The sequence below is a fragment of the Henckelia pumila genome, unplaced genomic scaffold (genome assembly GCF_033568475.1).
Source record: "Henckelia pumila isolate YLH828 unplaced genomic scaffold, ASM3356847v2 CTG_477:::fragment_1, whole genome shotgun sequence".
Lineage (NCBI taxonomy): Eukaryota > Viridiplantae > Streptophyta > Magnoliopsida > Lamiales > Gesneriaceae > Henckelia > Henckelia pumila.
Genome location: NW_027331840.1, coordinates 127,669 through 146,446, shown reverse-complemented (window position 1 = coordinate 146,446; position 18,778 = coordinate 127,669). Strand labels below are relative to the sequence as shown.

Here is an 18,778-nt window from a genome sequence, read left to right as displayed (position 1 = left end):
CTCAGCGCAAATCGTAGCCGTCGAAGGTAACACGTCACACTCTGTGATGGGTCCCACGTCTCCCCTCTCTCAGTTGCAGAACCAGAAAGCCGAGGAAAGGAACCGCCATTTATTGAAAGTGAATGCATAACCAGTAACCACCTCCAGCCGCCACCATCGGTACTCTGATTCAGCTGTGCCTCCGCTGTTCCATCACACCTACACCGTCATATGAAAGACTTGTAAAACGCTGTCGCTCGCCTACTTCGCTGGTTCTAGTTCCCGTCCAGTTTATTCATACGAGGAAATTATACGCTCTCATTTATGTAATCCTGTCATAGTGTATTTATCCAAAGCCGTGAAAAGAGTAACTTTTTTTTTCCCCTGGCGCGGTCTTGTTGGAAATTTTGTGGAGCGTGAGAGTTTGTGAGAAATGGAATCGAAACAAATGTTCATGTCGGCTTTGGGAGTGGGGATTGGAGTAGGTGTGGGGATTGGTTTGGCTTCGGGATCTGAAGCCGTCAGCAGATGGGCCGGTGGGGTTTCGACTTCTGCCGGTGTTACGCCGCATCTAATGGAGCAGGAGATGTTAAGTCTCATCATCGACGGAAGAGATAGCAACGTCTCCTTCGATCAGTTTCCGTACTACCTAAGGTTGATTCAGTACATCGCTTTTCCTTATGTTTCCATTTCCCAATCATATTTCTGGCGGAAAGAGCAGAAAGCATTAGCTTTCCCAGCAGTCTGATTAAGCCACTAAATTTGATTTGCTCTTTTTTTTTTTTTTGGGTTATTGTCGCTTGCATACAAACATGTGGACTACTTTTTATGCCATATATTTCAATTGACACTAAGTGGAAGACATGGTCTGTAATATTCTGAAGTGACGGATCATTTGAAAGTAATAGTTTTTAATTAAAAATAATAATAATAATATTTTTAAATGGATCAAGTCGGGTTGCTTGTATTCTCCAAACAGATCAGCTCTTGTGAAATTATGTGCCATTTATTTTAGTTTAATTTTGTTACCACTTGTGTGGCTTTGGTAGGCTGATTAAATCCACCTTTTATACTTGCGTTTCACTTGCGCTGGAGCCATGTTTATTATGATCATCGGGGGCAAATGTAGCATTCGGTCATAACAAAATATTTGCTGAATCCAATTATAATTATGGTCCCTCTTGGTCCGACAACCCGCTGTTGTATTGTGTGGATAAAGTCCTTTCTTCTTAAATTTATTTGTTAAATCTTCTTTATTTGTCGAAATAATTATATAACTCTGTTTTCGTTTTACGTTGATATAGTATGTGGGAATATTGTTTATGACATTGTAAATTGTAATTGCCCTGTTTTCTGCCCAAGTTGGTAGTGACCCACTGATTAACCTACTTTCATGAGTAACAGTGTAGGCACTGTTCATGTGACGAGTTGGAACGATGTGAGAACTTTTGCAGTATATTTCTGATATATTGAGGATAAAAGTAGGTAATTGAATTCCTGATCTTCAGTGCCTGCTCTCATTTATGATGTGCCGAATTATATACTGTTGGTTTGTGATAAAGATCGACATAAAGTATGAATGCAAGGACATGGTCTGCATGGTCATAAGTCATGATTCATATTATACTGCCTTGCTTCTTTGGGGGATACTCCTGTTCGTCAACCAATGGCTGCATTTCCACTACGTAGCAAAACTCTATCTTCTGTTTAAAAAGCTAGAACATCTTTGAATCCAGATTGGTTCTGACTAAAACGAAGATGATGTATTTTTTAAATCCAATCCGTTTTTCCATTTATTAGACTGAGCTAGTTGTTAAAGCCTCAACGTTTGTTATCCGGATGACCAGCATCAAAGAAATGGTTTCTTATTTTCACAGTATCTGGGTTATCTTGGTTCATTTCGCTTGAACTCTCTGCCTTTGTTTCTTTGTGCCAATGCGACAGTGATAAGAAGCAAGTAATTTGTGACAAAACCAAGTGACGAAATTTTTTCTTTTCAACCAATACCAAGTCATGATTGTTATTAATTTTAGTGAGAGAGACCAAAGTCTGTTTTGTTGTGCTGAAGCAACTTAGCGTTCATTGAGACTCTCTGCTGCTCGTACGTAGCCACATTGCGATTTGAAACTTGGTCACCGTCTGTATCTGTAGTTGTTCTTTATTGAAAGCTTCCTTTTGTTTTAATTTAATGAGACTTTCTGAAGGGAACATGATATGCTATTATATGACAGATAGTGTCCCAAGTCTTGTATTTTTATGGTTAGAAAAAAAAGTCTTATATTTCATGGATCTGAAATTTTCAGTATCCATTAAAATTAACTCCTCTTTTTACTCACAATTTGATATTGGAAATTTTTTGATGATTTAACCATGTTATTGCATTCGAATCTTGAAATCTGAATGTACTGATATAATTCTGCCTCTTCATGATCGTAGTGAGCAAACAAGGGCCTTATTGACTAGTGCAGCTTTTGTTCATTTGAAGAAAGGTGACTTCGCCAAGCACACACGGAATCTCTCTCCTGCAAGTCAAACAATACTACTCTCTGGACCTGCTGGTAAGCTCTTAAAATTTTCTTATGATTGTCATCAAGTACCCCACCCCTTTCCTGGTACATGTTGGTCTTATGTGACTGCCTCTTCCGTTGTTAAGAATTGTATCAGCAAATGCTTGCTAAAGCTTTAGCTCAGTATTTTGAAGCCAAGTTGCTGTTGCTAGATGTAACTGATTTTTCTTTAAAGGTGAGTTAAGGAATAATTGGAGTTTCCCTTCTGATGTCGTGTAGGCATCATCTTTAGATTTTGTTTGCTGATCAATTATTGGTTGGTTTTACAGATTCAGGGCAAGTACGGGAATCCTAATGCCAAAGATGTAAGTTGGCTGAAAATATCTCATCCACCCACCCCTGGTCAAATTATTTGTACACCAGCTTTTTTTCCACTTCCAGGATGGAGATAAAAATGGCTTGTTAGTTGCAAATCGAGCATAATTTTTTTCCCCTTCTGCTAACACCTCTGCTGTAGTCTTTTAAAAGGTCTATATCTGAAACGACTTTGGGAAGAATATCTGAATTATTTGGATCGTTTTCAATTCTTCAACAGAAGGAGGAAGACACGGGTATGTCATCATTTCGCCAAGTGTATTTATGTGAAATATCCCAGATGCGTGCAGCATAATTCAAGTATGATGCACGTTTTGCTGATGATGCATGCAAACATTAAATAGAGGCACTATTCCCCACATCAAGGAAAACCTATTTCCCCCGGCATTTCAAGTGCGTTATAAAAAACACATTCTGAATCTAGATGGCTTCCCAGCTCCTTATCAACTGCTAAAACACTATTTTTTTAAGGGACTGCCGATACTTTGTTTCAAATATTTTTTTTCCATTTTCAATCAATAATTCTACTCCCTTTCAGGCAAGTTACGAAGGCAAAGCAGTGGAGTTGATCTCGGATCAAAGTGCGTGATATATGCTTCAGTACTAATTGTTATGTCCTGCTCATTGTGTAACTTACAATAGTTATCACATGCATCTGTATATGCAGTGGACATGAAGGCTCGACTGCAGCAAAGCTGCGAAGAAATTTCTCTGCCTCAGAAAACATGAACAACCTTGCTTCAACTGGTGCACCTACGACGTCAGGTCTTAAGTTAATGATTTTGAAGAACGATAACAGATCATGAATTCTTTGTTTACAAACAAATTTCACTAAGATGAAACTTTTGGACTGAAATCTTAATCTGATGTTTTCAAGGGTATTGACATAAATTCTAGTATAAATATCTGAACTTCTAAGGAACAAGTATTCGGGTGTCCTAAAATGTTTGGTTGAGGATTGCTCTGAACAGTTCACGTTTGATATTTGAAGCTCTCTCTCTTTGCTTAATATTTATTTTTTTCTTTTCAGCTCCACTCAAGCGAACAAGCAGTTGGTGTTTTGATGATAAGCTTTTCATACAGACACTTTACAAGGTATTGTTTCAGATAAATTTCGCATGTTATAACGGTCTGTTTAATACCTTGCCATTGGTCTGAACTTGCAAAGGTTTTGTATTTACAATTAAGTGTTAATACTTAATATTTCAGGTTCTAGTAAAAGTATCAAAAGTCAGTCCGATTGTCGTTTATCTTAGGGACGTTGAGAAACTCCTATGCAAATCGCAGAGAGTTTTTATCTTGTTCCAGAAAATGTTGAAGAAATTATCTGGTTCCATTCTCATCCTAGGTTCAAGAATGGTTGCTCCCGAAAATGATTTTAGAGTAGTAGATGAGAGGGTATCATCCGTCTTCTCGTACAACATTGAAATTAGACCCCCGGAAGATGAAAATCATCTTGTGAGCTGGAAGTCTCAGCTGGAGGAGGATATGAAGATGATTAATTATCAGGACAACAGGAATCACATTATTGAGGTGCTCTCTGCAAATGACCTTGATTGCGATGATCTGGGTTCTATATGTTTGGCTGACACAATAGTTCTTAGCAACTTTATCGAAGAAATTGTGGTGTCAGCTATTTCATACCATCTTATGAATACTAAGGAACCTGAATACAGAAATGGAAAACTTGTTATATCATCCACGAGGTGGACTGTTTTCCTCTTAATTCTGTATTTCCAAGGTTTATAACGTGGTAAAAACCCTGACTTATTTTTTTGGTTTTCTATTAGTTTGTCCCATGGATTGAGTATATTTCAGGAAGGTAAATCTGATGAAAACGATGCAATAAAGCTTGAAGCCCAAGCTGAAACATCAAAGGTTGGTTCCCTTTAATTCACAGCTAGTGCTAGTAATGCTTGTATCAGAAGGAACGTTTTTATGTGATCATGAGGTCCTCGAATCATAGGGTGCTTCAGATGGGGAAGTTGTAAGATCAGGGCCGGAAACAAGAAGCAAAACCACTGAACATGAAAACAAGAGTGAAGACCAACCGGCTTCAAAAACTCCAGTAAGGCATTTCAGTCAGTTCCATGTATTCATGTGATTTAGGAGATCCCTTCTGAACAACAAATATTGTTCAATTTATTATGTTGTTTCTTAATTCTGCAATACAAGGTCATTTAAAACCTTTGGTGGTATCTTTGTGTGCCTGATGTCATGGCTCTCCTGTCCATGTCCAAATTTTATCTCTATTGCATTTGGCTTGAATTATGTCAACCATATGTAGGTGCAAATTTTGAGCACCCTCTCTCTCTCTCTCTCTCTCTCTCTCTCTCTCTCTCTCTCTCTCATGTGGCAGTTTCTTTTCTATATTCCACCAGGAAGATCCTCCAGACAATGAATTCGAGAAGCGCATAAGACCAGAAGTTATACCAGCAAATGAAATTGGGGTGACATTTGCAGACATAGGTGCTCTTGATGAGATCAAAGAATCTCTCCAGGAACTAGTCATGCTACCTCTTCGAAGACCGGATCTTTTTGAAGGAGGCCTTCTGAAGCCATGCCGAGGGATATTGCTTTTTGGGCCACCTGGCACAGGGAAGACTATGATGGCCAAGGCAATAGCTAATGAAGCAGGAGCTAGTTTCATTAACGTTTCTATGTCTACTATCACATCTAAGTGGTTTGGAGAAGATGAGAAGAATGTTCGAGCCTTGTTTACTCTCGCAGCCAAGGTCGCACCAACAATAATATTCATTGATGAAGTTGACAGCATGCTTGGACAGCGGAATAGAGCAGGGGAGCATGAGGCCATGCGGAAGATAAAGAATGAGTTCATGACTCACTGGGATGGATTATTGTCAAAACCTGGTGAAAGAATACTGGTACTTGCTGCAACAAACAGGCCATTTGATCTCGATGAAGCAATCATTAGACGCTTTGAGAGAAGGTGTGTGCCTATATGCCAATACTTGTCATTTTTAAAAATTGACTAGGTTTGAGTAAAATGATGCCAGATCAAGGTTCCGGTTTTTGTATTTTTATTTTTTGGTTTCAGTTTTATTAAACTTCATAAATCCTCTTAAGGCTTTGTTGTGACGTGGCAAATCTTTCAACATCTTTTCGGTGATTTAAAAAACTCAACCTTTATGAGTGCCGATCAGGCTAGGTTTTTCTCATATTGTGGCACATTTATTTGAGAATTGTCACTCTTATTACAGAATCTTGGTTGGTTTACCATCTGCGGAGAACAGAGAAAAGATCTTGAAGACATTATTGACAAAGGAGAGAGTGGATGAAGGATTAAACTTGAAAGAACTTGCAAGAATGACAGAAGGCTACACTGGAAGTGATTTGAAGGTTTCTTGAGCTGCTTTTGGTTTTACTATATGGATTAATCGTATCTTTTCAATGTCTAAGAAAAATGTTAATTAAATAGAACTTGTGCATGACTGCTGCGTATCGACCAGTACGTGAGTTAATACAACAAGAGAGGCTAAAAGATCGAGTAAGTTGTTACTTAATGCAAGCTATTCATTGTCTATTTGTTTCAGTATTTTCCTAACATGTCATATGCTTTTCACTTATAACAGAAAAAGAAGAGTAGAGCTGAAGGGGAAAGTGAAGATGCTTCTACTAGAGATGATAAGAAGGAAAGAACTATCACTATCAGGCCACTAAACATGGAAGATTTTAAGGAAGCCAAAAATCAGGTATGGTAGTTCTAATTATCTATTAAAAGAACTGTTAATATATCGTATAAAATTTGAAAAAGGAAACCTTTTGTAAAAAAGCAAAGTTTTCATTGCTGCAATTGGACCTAATTGATTTGATGGGCCAAATTTGAGACCCATCAGTTAAGCAAATTTGAAAAGCTTGGTTACGTCATACGTGTTGTTCCCTGTTGTGGAGTTTAAGAAAGTGCTTCATTGCAGAACCCAACCGGCCATTCAGTTTTTTATTTATCAGTTTGAAAGAAATTGCAACATAAATTGTCTCTTTGTAATTAATTTCTTTGAATTTCATATGTTGGTCCTAAAATTACTATTGACAGCCATTCGTTCTCCTGTCCGTTCACCCGAGATTTGCGATTTGGATTATATGTATAGTTTTATCATCGTTGATGATGGTATATGAAAGTCTAAAGCTCCTGAAAATTTTGATATTGTACTCGTAAGTTGTTGAATATTGCGAAGATAGATCTCCTTTCCTTTTCTTTCAATTGTGAGAAAAGGCCTAAGCCATTGATAGGAAGCGTCTATTCTAGTCTCCAGAATTCTTGATTCCAATTTGTTTTTCATGTGATGAACTTTCTACATATTGCCACAGGTTGCAGCTAGCTTTGCAGCTGAGGGTTCCATAATGAATGAATTAAAGCAATGGAACGAATGCTATGGTGAAGGTGGTTCGAGGAAGAAAGAGCAACTATCCTACTTCCTGTAATACATGACCTGGTACGATTTCCTCTCTTCCACGAACGAATAAGGGGCATTATGTTGTGTATCTCTGGAAGTCTTTTAGCAAATGGTTATGGAGGTATCACAACATTGGAAATCCTGGAAAGCATGTCATCCAAGTCCCTAATAGAAGTAGTTTACCTCTGAAATAAGTAGCGTCATTGCACTTCAACCCAAAAATATGTTGTGAATTTTGTTTTGTAAAGAGTGCTATATACTGTGTACCAAACTATAATTTCCCTGTTCAACTTCCATGCAACACTTTTTAGTGGCTAAATTCTCTTCCGGTTAGGTATATGACTTTTTTTGGTTTTTTGTTCTTAATTTTTCTTATTCGTGATCATTTTGTTGAAATAAAAGACTTAATTTGAAATACTTACTAAGGATTCATCAACTAAAGTCAGTGCCTAAGGAGAACATGTATTTGCAGCAACCTGCAATTGCTTTTGTGTGTTGCTCTGTTTATGGCATCATCCCTATCAACTTTATATGTTATTTCCAATCTTCTTCCGGAATCTATCTGCTAATAAGCCTAATATGCTACTGAATAAATTTTAAATGTCTCACATCTAAAATATCCAAATATTATTTTGCATGTGATGAGAAGCAAAAGGAGTTCAATTGCACATCAATTGAACCTGCAGTTGAATAGGAGTCTTACCTTCTGATGCCAAAGTCATCAAACCCAGCTGCAAATCTTCGTCACAAGTTAATAAAATCCACTGTCCATCTTCATCCAAGTACTTCAATTTAAAACTTCCGATCTCAATCTTCAGTTTTCGGGCAACTTGTTCCTCCAGCTCTTCCATTCTTGATGACATATGAGACTGAAATTTTATAACATCATCTTCAAATTTTGCCTTCATAATCAGCGCTTTGGTCTCCGGCTGGATCCTTGTAAAATTTCCATTGTTTTCCACGTTTGGGCGTATAGGGGAACTGGGAAATGAACCATTGCTTGGAACACAGTGTGTAGTATTTGTTGCTTCAAATAGGAATGGGCTCTTCTTGTTTTTATCGTTAGATGGCCATCTATGGATGCCACAGTCTCTACATGCACGCTTTAGTGTCGATTTGCCAACTGCAGATATAGGAATGCAACCCGACATATAGATTTTTATCTAGAAAGAGATGTGACCGAAATTTAGTTAATACGCACCTCCAAGCTCTTCCGCCACATCTCCAAGTCTCTTCCCAAAGTGTTGTTTAAGAACGTCGTAACTAATGCTGAAACTTATGGCATTTCGTTTCCTATTTGCTTTCTTTGGCATTGCCCCTTTTTCTGAATCTTGAGCCACAATACTATATTTCTGTTCCAATTTCCCCACATTTCCGGTAGACAGAGAGTTTACCTGAGTTTCCAAAAGTTGCTGCTCCATATCATGACCATGCTGAGTGAATTCAAATTTAAATGGATATAGTTTTGGCTGGTCTAATTCAACTAAAGTAATGTCATTCTCCTTGTAAATTTCAAGAACCTCAACTATTAATTCCCCTCCTAGTTGTTGCCCAGATGCGACCTTAAAACTTCCGAGTTTCATCTCCAGTACTGGCAGTAGAAAGTGAATAAATGACCATGGATACCCTCCTTTAGATCCATTGCTAGCATTTATAAAGAACTCTATCACATAGATGTTAGTTTCAGAGTGAATACTCTGTAGACAAATAGCAAAACTCGTTGTTAACTTAGCTTCTCGGGCATAATGTGCCAGAGGGAACTCGGTTATGCTAAAATCACATAAATTTTGGCAAAAACACAACTTGTCGATGACAATACCCTTCCAGCAACTCCATTTCCAGCTTGTACTCGATGCAATTGACATGCTGCAAGAAACTGAGAAAGATCCCAGTCGTTTTTCTTCTCGTTAGTGATGAATGTCGCTTGGTCCATGCATCCAGTGTGAATACTTGACTTAGCACATTGCGAGCAAGGGATCCAGATCTGTGCTAGATTTAGCTGAGGTAACTGGATCAGGAGTTGAAGCATTTCCTTGATTTCGCTCAGTTCTAATCTCTGAGCTTCAGAAATCTGAGAACATATTCATTTGAAAAGATAAATATTTAGAACTCAGGATCAGGCAAAAATTCACATGTAATTTGTACTATGCTTTATTCACTCTTGTCTCTGACAGATACAAAACTAGTTACATTTAAATTCAGCAGGCTTCCTGATAGTAAACATGGTGAGAAGTTGATGTGAGTTGATCTCAGATTAGCTGCCTGCATGTAAATGATTATTTCATATGATTCATGACAAGAGTAATGAATAATCAAACTTGAGAAGAGGAAACAATACATGTGGTACAAAATAGAAGGGTATGTAAAAGTTAAAGAATCATTGAGAGGTGTGGGGTCATATCTAGTTGTACCAAACATTAGAGTTGATAGCTAGGACAATTAACTAAATTATATCGAACCATATATCACCTAAAGCTCCAAGTTTTAATGGTTTAGCTATCCAACAGTGAAAACAATTACTGCTTTTGATTCGTCATTTCTCATTTTCAGACAGTCGACAACTGCAAACTCTACAATCCAAATGAGGTGCTTTGCTAGTCAAGGATTCAATTTTCAGTGCATTTGTCAAAAAGGTCATCATCTCAAATGCCAGATTCACAAGCTATTGGTATGCCACATAGGGAAATGAGGAAAATTTTGGTGACTAATTTTACACAAGTAACGTAGAGCTAGCGATTGTTAGCTTTACGCAGACTAATTTTAGGGCCGAACATCTGTTCCTATACCAAAAACTATAATTTATTGAAATTTCAGATATATTAATCGTATGATAGCAAAAACTGTGTTGTCTTAATTGGTCTTTAATGAAGACTGGAGGGTGCACTAAATAATCGTTATGCTCACCTCTAGTGCTAGTTCAATTGTTCGAAAGTCTGCATATGCCATGAATCCCCTACAAGGTGATAGAACCTTAAGTACTCCGATACATTGGTCCTGAAGCGGATCAAACACAGGAAAAGCCATGTATCTTCTCAACCCGCAAAGTGCAGCATGATCTTGCAGAGAGTACTTCTTCGAAGAGTAGAGGCGTAGGTCGGGGGTGGATTCGGGATACCTTTTTTTGAATACACGTCTGAGGGGACCTATGTCCTCTTCTTTTCCTCCTCCATCAACGAGAGACTGATCATGCTCCATGCAATGCTTTCTGTGGCGGCAGAGACCTTTCCACAGAGAATCAACAGCAAATGGTTGGTCTGAGGTTGATACACAAGGCCTGCTTGCAACCATTATAGGTGCCCAAAACTGTACTAAATAGATGTCTTTCCAGCGCCATTTGGTTATCTCTTGAACCAAAAGTTGGATTTTGCTTCGTTCGTGCGATCCATGTACATATGATGTATCACCTTCTGAGCCGCAGCAAATCCAACCATACCTGCGCGGCTCGTCTAGTGGTTGACTTTGTTTTGGCAACAAACACAGGTTATGATCCTGAAAATATTCAATGAAAGCAACAGCTGAATACTCTTCACCATCGAACCTCCCCGATTCCTCTCCCATTTTCATCACACAAATAAATTTTGGAAAAGGATCTCAAATGGGATGCATGATTCAATAGTGTATTTATATGTGTGTGTGTGTGTATATATATATAGTTTTCACTTGCATGTTCCATCGATTACACATCCAAGTCTATTGATTATCTGAGAAGTTAGAAACCGGGGTCCAAACAGCTAAATGACCCCAAGCCAAACTCAATAAATCATTAAAGAAAAAATTTGTGGGTCGGACCACAAAGAGCCCGTCTTCTTCTTGTTTTGATTTGCCATTCAGTTTAGTGCCTTTTCAATAGGTGTAGGAGCTGGTTTTTAGATAAAAAAGGCAACCCCCATCAACTCCAATTTTCTTTGATATTCGACATATTCAACCTTCAACCTGTATAGACAACATTAATAATGTTTTATTTGCTTGTACGAACGCATTAGATAATCATGAAAGGCTAAATACTTAAAATAAATAAATAAATAAAGAATACAATCGTGTCAAAATCTTACTAGTCACTGCCTAATGGCATTATACTAAGGTTGTATCCATTATTTCTTATTTATTTTCACATTAGAGATGTCCAAGAAAAAAATCGTGATTTTACTTGTAAGAATCAATATGAATTATTGTATATCTACATACTATAAAGCGCGAATAATGTAAAATAGGCCAGTTTCTTGCCCTTAACTGGTAAAAAAATGAACACGCGTCATGCCCTTAGCCTGCCACCGCTCCAAAAGAAACATAATGAGTGGGAAGGGGATTGATGATTACCGCTTCTCTCGTTCATCTCCACTCTGTCTGCTTTAGATCTGGTCTTCAAAAATCTACACTGGTTCTCGACTTCGATCCTTCTTCTACTAGGTTGATCAATTTTGGAGCTGCTATTTTCTGAAACAACAAGCTGCCACACCGTCTTCGATCCTTCTTCCACTAGGTTGGTCAATTTTGGGGCTTTTATTTTCTGAAATTTTTGGAAACCCTTGTTTTCATTTATGCATATTTTAAGGTAAACGATTAAGATGTAGTACTTTATTTTCAAAATTTATTTAAAATAATTTTTTAACTACTCAGATTTCTGTTCAACATCTATTTTCCTTTCAAAAGATTTGAGACCAATGAATGAGAAATTAGTCAAACATTGTGGATAATTTATGCCATCGTTGGTTTTCTTTCTCCGGTTGCATTAAAGAATACTCTGATGTGTATTTGAATTTATGTTAGTGTGGCTTCATTTATTTATAACTATATTCATTATTAAACATCATTAGTTAATGATGAAGATTTGACAGTATAATATATAAGTAACTAAATTCATTTTTTTTAAAAAAATAATTAGATTATTCTTTTGAACTCCTTAAATCTTTATATCTTTGTACTTTTGTATGGGTCACCTCAATCTAAGACGTATAATGAAAATGAGCAAATTTCATATTGTAAAGATTTGATCTTGATTTCTTTGTGTTTTATTTTTCTGGATGTGTATAGTGGAACAGTGATCTTTCTCATTTAGGTTGCATGGAAATGAAGATTTAATCTTGATTACTCTGTCATCGTTGTGGGTGTGCACAGTGGAAGAAGCTGTCTCTCTAATTGACTTTACATGTTTCTTGATAGTGTTTGAAAAATGGTGCTAAGTTGTTTCAAATATATTAAAAAAAATAATTTTGACCACGTGTGTATGTTTTTTAACAACTTTGAATTCTGCATCTTTGTTTTGCATTTTGGAAGTTTTTGAGTAATGTAATTCGCACAAAATTATGATCTTTTTTAACTTATGAAATGATTAGAATTTTTCTTATTACTTTATTTCTCCAGCGGACGAGAGTATTTTCTTCTGTTAAATTTATTTGGATGTCTAATTACCTACTTAAAAAATGTGTTCTCTTGTTTTGTTTTAGCAAAGAGCGATAATTATAAAAGTTGAGTTTTTCAATTCGGTCGTGACAGGTTCATTTATTGGCATTGTTCTAAAAATCCCTGCTTAGGCCCGCCTAACCGGGCCAGCGAGCGCCACTGCCATATTTCGAATTCCAACACTCAATTTATTTTCTCGTTTCCTTGATTTCTTAGCTTATCATGAAAACTAATGCATTCTACGCCCTTTATCGTATTAGTGCTAACGAAGGAGTTTTAATTAGCTTTCTAGAAAGGTGCTGGACGTACTGTGGTAAATGCTATGACACTTAACATGGGTATGCTTGCTTCTTATGATCAAATTGTGGAGTTCTTCAAGGACTCCCTTGGTATGGGTGAGGCTGCGGTGTTGTGCAAGATACTTTCTTGAATCACTACCTACTTCAGTAGTTTTAACTTCACTCCCTGACTTTGCATTATATTTCAGTTTGAAATCTATTGTCCATTTTCTCTTCGTGAGTTTAAATTTGAAACTTTTCCACTTTTTAAAGGTGCAAGTATTGTATCGGGATTCTTCGTACCATCCTGTAGCCTGCCATTTGATTACGTTAAAAACCCAAATACAAAAAATGCAGCCAGATGCCACCGGGATATATCCATTCACTGGTTCTTTAGATTGTTCCATGAAAACTTCTACACTTTTTTTTCAGTCTACTGTGTTAGAATTGCCCCGCATGTCATTTTATAGTTTCTCTGCTCGTCCCTTCCTCTCTGAGTGTTTGTGTCTTTTTTTTTTTCCCCATTTGTGTCTTTTTCCCCCATTTCAGCTTGTTTTGATTCTTGATTGCGTCTTCACGCAAATGACATGGATATAGCTGAACCAAATCCAGGAATTTAAAAAATCTTCGAAGGTGCAAGTCAAACCTGATATACAATAAATTCATCGGAGTGGTGTTTTGATCAAAATAATATCTCGAGATATTTTAGTTTATGGTTTTGGTCACTCACATCCCAGAGATTTATGGGTAAATTTTTACAGTAAGTAAATTTGATATTTTTATTTGGGATAAAGACAAATTTTATATTTCAATATAAAAGGAAGTACAACAAAAATTATGAGAAAATAATATGTTCTTAAATTGTTTATTTATCATAACACATATTTTAATGATAATGTGTTCAGATTTCACCAAAAGTTGTACATTTATATACAAATCTTTTATTAGACTTGTCTTATTACTAACGATTCAATTTGTCAAACATGGTTATCCGATTCGATCCAATCATGGTGTGCAAAAACAGGAACAAAACAGGTGAAACGGCCGTTCCGAAACAGGAACGAAAGCTGTTGCAGCAAAATTCTAGGTTAAAACGGTTGTGTAATATAACGCTGTTATATTTTTAAATATCGGCGATTTCGCAGACGTCGCGGAATGGAACATGGTTTTCGTGGTCGTCGCGGAATGTTTTATGTATTTTTTTTAATTAAAAATATTTCAAATTATATAATTATTTTTATTTTTATTATTAAAATATCTTGCAACGATAATCACGTTCATTTCGCAAAATGTCAATGGAATTGGAACGAATGTTTTTTGCGATCGCGATTGCGAACTATGGATCCAATACATGAAGATATATATTTTTTATTTGAAAACATTTCTTCTCATACATTATATAAATCTGGGTTTCATGAGGTGACCCGTACCATATATATATATATATATAGTTCTTTTATGGTGCCCAACTTATATGCCCAACTTCATGCTCACCATGTACAATATGTGAGTTGACCAACACAATTGATGAGTTGACTTATCACATATTGTACATGGTGGGCATGGAGTTGGGCATATAGAGTTGGGCACAATAAAAAAACTCTATATATATATATATATATATATATATATATATGTCAAAATCTTACTAGTTAACTTTGAGGTCAAAGAGACATCTGCCTAATGGCATTATATTAAAGTTATATCCACTATTTCTTATTTATTTTCACATTAGAGATGTCCAAGAAAAAAATCGTGATTTTACTTGTAAGAATCAATATGAATTTTATATATATATATATATATATATATATATATATATATATATATATACTTAAGACAAAATATTAATGGTATGTTGAATCTATCCAATTTTTTTATATACTTGAGCTGAAAAGTGAAAATGTTGTGTTCGTTCGAGAGTGGTGCTATTGGGAAACAAATTTTTTTTTTTATGGTTATTGGGAAACATATAATAATTGGCTTGATTTTTTTTTTAAAAAAATGATTTGATTTATTTTTTTCATTATAATTTCAAATGAAACATGCAGGTCGATTAGGAATGATAATGAATCTGATTTAAAGTCAACCTCATATAAAATCCATTCCGAACTATATATATAATATAATTAGATAAAAATCTTCAAAAAAAATATATAATTTGATATATAAATATACTTATATATGCACTTATCTAATTTTAGCTTTATGATTGAATACTTCACAGTGATATGGTTGAAATCAAAATAATTTTAATTTTAATTTGTTATGATTAAATATAAATTAAAAAAAATTAACATGCAATAATATTTCTTTGTTTAAAATTATTAAATTTCCAACATAAGTGAATCCGGCCGGACCGGGCCGGGTCGGATCTGTGACGTAGAATCAAACTTTCATTTGGTATCAGCAGCACGGAGTGAGGAGTGAATAGCGAAAATGGAGAAGCTTGAAATCATAGTAAAAGCTGAGGATTTGGTGAAATCCGCCATGAAAGGGAACGATGCTTCCCACGACGCCGCTCACGCTTTCAGAGTCAGAGACCTCGCTCTCTCTCTCGCCCGTCAAGAGGGCCTCGCTTCTTCCCCGGATTCCTTGCTAACTGTTAGTAACCATACTATTTTTGTTTCTTTAGAATTTGCTTAGTTGTGATTATTCTTTTGGGAGTTTCTTGGAAATGGACTGAAGAGATTGCTTTAAAAAAGGCCGACCTATGTTTGGTTGCAGGATATTAAAACTTCGATGCTAAAAGTTGTTTCTTTTTTGTGAGGAACCACCAGCACAGTTTTAGAGTAAAAAATTTTGCATGATATACGTAAAGAGAGAAATTATGGGGAGGGCAAACCTTGAATTTGTAGGCAATTGGCATGGAAATTTGTATATGGTTTCATTTAAGGGGAAGGGGACTTGCTTTCTTCCCGTCTTTTGGATGTGGATCAGGATATAATTTGATCTACCTTTTCTTGAAAATCTGGTAATATATATTTACACAAAACAGTAGTTGTTGCTGAAACTTGAAAATGCTGAGCCAAACACTTCTATTTTTCTCAACTTTGGAAATTTGTTTACTTAGTGCATACATCTAAAGTGCTTGATGTTGAGTCCATAAATAAATCAAGCATCTTTGCAGCCATTTTTAAAATGATCTGTCATGAATTTCTTGCGATGATTGTTATGTCATCTGACGGCTTAGAGAAGCTATCAATGAAATTTTCTTGTGCGTTGATCCTGTGTGTGCAGACACATGCTTGTGTATGTGTGTTACAGTAGTCAGTAACCTATGTGTTCGTTATGAATTTATTCATTTGCACAATCTGTTGTTCTTTCTCTTCAGGTGGAGTTAGCCGCACTTCTGCATGACATAGGTAATAACTTTTCGAAGCATTAACGAGTAACGTTGCAAAGTAAAATAAAGCTATAAACCCCTTCTGTTTTTAGCTGGGTTGGAACAAAAAGACAGGATAATAGGTGGCATTCCTTATGTTCCTTTCTTCTAGCTTCACATCTTTCTTTCTTTTTGATAAATATTTTCATTGTGATTTGCTGAAACCTGTGCTTTGTTTCATGTAAATACTCTGAGTGATGACCGTTGCTAATTAATGAGTATGGACTTATAGCTCTTTAAGGAAAACTTTAGGCATGTTTGTACTTATCTTCCGCATAGTTGCTTCGGAAAATTCTCCTTTTTCTTGGTACTTTAAAATTCCATTCAAGTGTGTACTACACCTTTGAGTGTTTAAGATGTCTATTTCCCCTACTTCTATGGTGTCTTCTTATCTTTGAAGTCCTGATACCATTTCATTGGATAAATCTAATGCAGGGGATTATAAATACATGAGGTTGGTGTTCTCTGTCTTGTTTAGCAGCTCATTTTGCTGTTCTGTTCCCATCTTAAAGCACCATGTTTCTATGACACCATCGGAAGCTTTTCATGGAGGAAATTTTATTTTTTTTGAAACCAAAAACTTGTTTACTGCATTATAATTTATAAAGGTTAAATATCCAATACTTGTGACAGCTTTTATAACTCAGGTTTTTGAATGGTTATTCAATGTAACCTTTACCACCTTTCACGTTTGTTTCATTGTGCTCCTTTTTATTTTTTCCCCTCTTTCTGCTACAATATTTTGTCATCCAGAGATCCATCTGAAGGCAAGATTGTCGAGGACTTTCTGGTCAAGGAACATGTAGATGAAAATATCAAGACAAGGACGTTGAGCATCATAAATGGAATGGGTAGATCTTTCCTTTCTTCGCCATTTGCCTGTTCTTCTTACTAATCCCTTTTGTGGCATGTTTTGATCTCCGAGCAGACAATACAAAAGGTTATATATAATTTGAGGTTTCCTCTTCTAGTTACTTTGCAGAAGTTGAGAATTTTTTAGGGAAAATAAGAGATCTTTCTTTTATTAAGTTCATTCATTGATCATGCATAGCTGAAGACCTGAAATAGATAAGAGCAAATGAAGTTGAAAGCAAGATAAAAACATGCTATCTAGTTATGCATAAAATGCGGTGACAATGAGATAGAGATAAGAACATTGTTTTTATATTCTTAAAAAAGAAATTATAGCGAGGTGGTTGCTTTGAACTTCCATAGTCTCCTATGTTGATCACGCGTTTGTGCCTACTTGCTCACATGATGTTTTCAGGTTTCAAAGAGGAGATTGGTGGGCTTGGAGGAGGCAATTTTTGTGCAGAATTTGGGGTGGTACAAGATGCTGATCGTCTTGATGCAATAGGAGCTATAGGTAATCTTCGCTCATTTGCTCTTGTAAATTCTATGAGCATAAATCTCAAGATTTACTTCATTTATGCATATCACATTTTCCCAGCTTGGAGACGGATGTATTATAAATTTTAAAGAATGTCGACTCCAAGTCTCCAACTAATTTGAGAACAAGGTGTAATTATGCTGGTGAATTATTATTCCTTGAACATTGTCTTCAGGAATTGCTCGATGCTTCACGTTCGGTGGAAATAGGAATAGGGTGCTCCATGACCCGCGGATAAAACCTCGATCAGATTTGTCCAAGGAAAAATACATGAACAAAGACGATCAGACAACAGTGAACCATTTTCATGAGAAGCTTCTCAAGTTGAAAGACTTGATGAAAACCAAGGTCGACAGCTCTAATTTACATATGCACTTTGTTTTAAATTCAATCTTTGCAATACTCAGAATGAGTTCTTCGTGTGCGTGGTGGTGATAAAATTTCAGGCAGGGCGGGAACGGGCGGAGAGGAGGCACAAGTTTATGGAGGAGTTTCTTCAAGAGTTTTATGAAGAATGGGATGGAAGAGCCTAGCCTGAAGGCTTTATTTTTTGTATTATTATTACGAGTAACACTCTTGTGATACAGTCTCATTCGTGAGACGGGTCAACCCTACTCATTTTTATAATAATAAGTAATACTTTTGGCATAAAATGCAATATTTTTTAATGGATAACTCATACAAGAAACACGTCTCAAAGAAATGACTCTTGAGACCGTCTTATAGGAGTGTTTGTCTATTATTACTAGCATTTCGGAGCACGCGTTGCGTGCTCGTACAATCATAATTTTGTTTTTTAATTTATTTTTGTTTTATAAATATTTGTAATTAAATTATAAAATAAAAAGATTTGTAAAAAAAGGGTAAATAAAAATTTGAAAAAAAAAATTTAATTAAGGGTATTATTGGCATATTAAAAAAAGGCTCACAAAAGTTAGTTATTATTCACCTCTCTTTCTTAATTAATAGTATAGATATATCAACTCTTTAGAATAACTTAAATATTTTTTAAATTAATTATATATTGTGGAAAGCACAGTGGTCAATAG

At 36.0% G+C, this 18,778-nt stretch overlaps 3 protein-coding genes across 7 annotated transcripts; 2 read left to right on the top strand and 1 right to left on the bottom strand.

Annotated features, from left to right (window-relative positions):
- The first annotated feature begins 23 nt into the window (after positions 1–23).
- Positions 24–9,927, top strand: LOC140872734 (uncharacterized). Of its 5 annotated transcripts, XM_073275614.1 has the most exons (17): positions 24–633; positions 2,416–2,537; positions 2,633–2,721; positions 2,816–2,851; positions 3,004–3,097; positions 3,400–3,442; positions 3,529–3,626; positions 3,892–3,956; positions 4,071–4,567; positions 4,652–4,739; positions 4,828–4,929; positions 5,243–5,811; positions 6,083–6,221; positions 6,301–6,369; positions 6,455–6,574; positions 7,191–7,315; positions 9,827–9,927. In XM_073275614.1, exons 1-16 carry the CDS (start codon positions 413–415, stop codon positions 7,302–7,304), a joined length of 2,466 nt encoding a protein of 821 aa, XP_073131715.1. In that variant the 5' UTR covers positions 24–412; the 3' UTR covers positions 7,305–7,315; positions 9,827–9,927. The 5 variants fall into 5 exon arrangements, with proteins under 5 accessions (XP_073131715.1, XP_073131714.1, XP_073131717.1 ...); XM_073275613.1 differs by lacking the exon at positions 9,827–9,927 and having other exon boundaries at positions 7,191–7,590; XM_073275617.1 differs by lacking the exons at positions 24–633; positions 9,827–9,927 and adding an exon at positions 707–1,464 and having other exon boundaries at positions 7,191–7,590.
- LOC140872759 (protein NLP6-like) lies at positions 7,936–10,564 on the bottom strand. The gene is made up of 4 exons (XM_073275643.1): positions 10,181–10,564; positions 9,096–9,347; positions 8,478–8,973; positions 7,936–8,399 (listed from the first exon to the last, which is right to left on the bottom strand). The coding sequence occupies exons 1-4, from the start codon at positions 10,562–10,564 to the stop codon at positions 7,936–7,938; spliced, it is 1,596 nt and encodes a 531-aa protein (XP_073131744.1).
- A 4,764-nt stretch (positions 10,565–15,328) lies between these two features.
- Positions 15,329–18,316, top strand: LOC140872796 (uncharacterized). Its single transcript, XM_073275682.1, has 7 exons — positions 15,329–15,558; positions 16,289–16,319; positions 16,775–16,793; positions 17,093–17,190; positions 17,607–17,705; positions 17,905–18,077; positions 18,176–18,316. The coding sequence occupies exons 1-7, from the start codon at positions 15,394–15,396 to the stop codon at positions 18,260–18,262; spliced, it is 672 nt and encodes a 223-aa protein (XP_073131783.1). The 5' UTR covers positions 15,329–15,393; the 3' UTR covers positions 18,263–18,316.
- Positions 18,317–18,778: the final 462 nt, after the last annotated feature.